Here is a 3,467-nt window from a genome sequence, read left to right as displayed (position 1 = left end):
ATGTTTCTTCTTTGTTTCCATATGAATCAAGTCTCTAAAGGAAGTATGAATTGAAAGAATAGAGTTGAAATGATCGACAGAAATGGAAACTATTTTGGTCGTTTCCGCCCGAAAAGGTCAAGTTTTCGTTGTATTAGTAGATTTTGGTTTTCATTGTTGTAATTTCATCACATGAGCTCTTCATCAAACCAAGTGACCCAATACAAGGATGCATTAAAGTTGATGAAGAAGAAGTACAACTCCTTAGAGGGACAACATAATCGTATTGTACTAGTTGCTGTATTCATATAACAGAACTCAAAAGTGAATATGACTCTTTAAATGCGACAATTGTTGGCTTTTTGCAATATTTGACTAAACCATTTGATGGTGCGTGTCACTATACTTCCTTCATTTGTAGAAAGTAATCCTCAACCCGATTTAACAAGTGATGGTTTACGTTGCTGGTGGGATATTAAGGTATGAGATATATAAGGATATGATATGCAGAAACAGGGTTTGCTTTTAGAGGCAACTGGACCTAAGCCAGAATCTGTTGTGGTGAAGGATGTATCGTCATCTGAGTTGCAAATAAAAATAGCTGAGTTAACGGCGGAACTAAAGAAGATGGAATTCGAAAAACGAGACTTGGAATTCAACTTGAATCGACGTTTAACAGATTTCAAATCGCAATCTGAGATGAATGACCAACTCAAAACACAATTGAGTCAAGTTCAAGGGGAATTAGAGACTTCCAAGGAACAAAAGCATTCTATGGAAGTACAATTGTCAAATACTCGTAACTGTGTGATGTCATTGTTTATCGGCATGTCTCAGTATCTTGATGTAACATGCGAGAAGGAAGACGAGATTAAGCCGACTCTCTATACAGCAGTACAGCAGTTATTCCCCAAAAATTGTTCAGAATCGGAGAATCCGAAAACAGAGATAGAGATGGTCATTTTGAGTGCAGTAGATAAGGTGAGTCTATTGAAATCTCGTTTCAAGAGCCAAGAGCAGGAATTGAAGGTGAAGAGTGATATGTTGGCCTCCCAAGACAAGCAGGTAGCCAATCTTCTGGCTGTTTCAGATTCGGATAAGTCAACGATAACACGTCTTCGGGAGTCATTATCTCAACTCAAATCATCGGTGCAGGAGAAACCGTCTGGAACTAGTGATGCTTCGGAACAGGAGATGCATATGGTGGAGTTAGAGCGAACAAATGAGTCTCTCCACAAGGCGCTCCAGTCGATGCGAATGAGTATGGAACAACAGAAGGAGCGATTGGAAGAGAGTGAAAGTCAATTAGTGAAATTGCAGGAGGAACTGGTGTCTGTTCAGAAGAGTAGCAGTGAGATGGTCCAACAGATGTTCACAGCGAATGAAGCAAGGATGAAACAAATGGAAGAGGATAAAGCGAAACTTCAGTCAATCGCTGAAGAGACTTCAGCAGAGGTAACATCACTGAGATTGGCATTGGAGCAAGCAACTAAAGAATATGAGCATGAATTGGCAGTGTTACGTGAGAAGCGATATGTTGTTGAGGAGCAAATATCTGTGTCAGAGAAGTTCCTGGACTCGACGACCAGAGCTCATCGCGAGGAACTCACCAAATTATCTATTGCCCAGCAGGAAGCTCAGAGGGAGACTCAAGAGTTACGTATGCAGTTGGTTGAAAAGGAGGAGGAGTTGAGGAGTTGCATGGAGAGTTTGGATGTATTGCGTGAACAATCGCGTGAGCAAATAAAGGTATTAACTTCGCAATTGCGAGTTTCAGAACAGAAATTAGCTGAAGAGATGACACGAGTAGAACAAGAGCGTCATTCGTTGAGGGAGTCGGAGAACCAGATCGATACTCTGGTGGCCGATCGAGTAAGTGCTGTAGAACAGAAAGAACGGGAAGCGAGTCGAATGCAGCAGAGACAATATGAAGAGGAGGTGAATGATAATTGTGTGTATGAGGTGTAGTTGGTACGTGTACGCAAACAAGTGCAAGTGTTGTCCAATCAACTGGAAGATGAAAGAAAGAGTACTCGGAAGAATCGAGATCGATTAACACAGCTGACGGAAACTATGAGTCAGCAAGCAGATGTGATTGAACATTTGAAGTCAGAGATAACAAGCCGTGAAGGAGAGATCTTGGCTGGGAAACAACAAATCAACAAGTTATCAATGTTATTATCTCAACGAAAGTCAGATATGATATAGTGGTTTATAATTGTTCATTCAAGAAACACAGATAATTAATCAACTTGCTCATTCTCATCAATATGATCTTCTATATCCAAATCTTCTCCATACTACAACTGATTCATTTCTCCTGAACCTACTTGTAGAAGACTATCAGTTTCCAGTAATACACGATTCAGCAATTCTTCATCTCGAATACTACATTCAATATATGAAACCATTCCGAAATCATCCAACTAGAATTAATATACAGATACACTCATACCAGACTACTAATGGCTTCACTTAATCCAGTATAAGGAGATTCTTTCAATTTACTATACACATCATTATTACTTGGATCTTTCTGTTTTAGCCGATAAAGAAGAGAATCACCATCAGGAAATCGATATCTATCCTATCAAATCTTCTATTATGCATAACTTGTCCAAAGTATCCTGAGTCACAAGATCACACTTTGTTAACAAGTTTAAGTGAGGTAATCCCAGTTGAAGCATTGATGAGAGAGCCATCAAACTACCCGAAAGATATTTGGATTCATCTGAAATAAAAGGACAATCCATCTAGTCCTTAATAAGAGTATATCATGACATACCAAGTAAACAGAGATTAATCGGAATCCAAATTCGGTAAGACGAGTTGTAATATCTCCTAGAAAGCTGAAATGGGTAAACAATTCTATCTGACCTGAATGATTAAACCAATGTACCTTAATTGTACCTGGACAGTCAAATACAAAATAGCCATCTTCGTCAAATTGAGACAGTTCATCTTCCAACCATTCCATGTTTTCTCGCAAATACTCAATACAGAATACCAACCCTCCATTAGGACCCAGTTTCATTGCATCTACAGCATCATCCAATGAGATGAGGTCGCGAATGTCTATTTGTTGTTTCTATAGAAAGTTCGTTACCTAAATCACAATCATATGGTAGTTGCTCTGCAGCAGGATCTAAATTAACGATATAGGCTCGACGACGGCTATCAGCACATACTTCTTTGATTGCATTACAATAGGATGACTAGAAATAAACTATGAAGTTTGATTATGACTTTTCCCGAACCAGCAGGACCAATCACAATTTGACCACAACGAACCATATTGACAATAAGATAAACCTAAAAACCTTCTTTCAATCACAACTTGTCTTCCAAAGAAGTATAATCTGAACAAACAATAAGAGAAAACAAATCACTTAAGAGAACTTGTTGAAGGAGGCAACCTCAGTGGACTGGACCTCATCCTCGAACTGAGTGATAGCTTCAATGACATCATCCTCACAGCACACATCATC

General features: G+C 39.1%; 2 protein-coding genes across 2 annotated transcripts; one reads left to right on the top strand and one right to left on the bottom strand.

Moving 5' to 3' along the window:
- Positions 1–366: 366 nt before the first annotated feature.
- Positions 367–2,187, top strand: JH06_5130 (hypothetical protein; the record flags this gene model as incomplete). The annotated part of the gene is given in 3 exon segments (XM_014669439.1): positions 367–459; positions 490–1,932; positions 1,948–2,187. The coding sequence occupies 3 exon segments, from the start codon at positions 367–369 to the stop codon at positions 2,185–2,187; spliced, it is 1,776 nt and encodes a 591-aa protein (XP_014524925.1).
- Positions 2,188–2,222: 35 nt separating this feature from the next.
- JH06_5129 (hypothetical protein) lies at positions 2,223–3,273 on the bottom strand (the record flags this gene model as incomplete). Its single annotated transcript, XM_014669438.1, has 8 exons — positions 2,223–2,279; positions 2,310–2,405; positions 2,435–2,561; positions 2,593–2,732; positions 2,765–2,856; positions 2,890–3,054; positions 3,086–3,194; positions 3,226–3,273. 8 exons carry the CDS (start codon positions 3,271–3,273, stop codon positions 2,223–2,225), a joined length of 834 nt encoding a protein of 277 aa, XP_014524924.1.
- Positions 3,274–3,467: the final 194 nt, after the last annotated feature.

This window comes from Blastocystis sp. subtype 4, assembly GCF_000743755.1.
Source record: "Blastocystis sp. subtype 4 strain WR1 chromosome Unknown seqid_0561, whole genome shotgun sequence".
Lineage (NCBI taxonomy): Eukaryota > Bigyra > Opalinata > Blastocystidae > Blastocystis > Blastocystis sp. subtype 4.
This window is presented reverse-complemented; position numbering and strand designations above follow the sequence as displayed.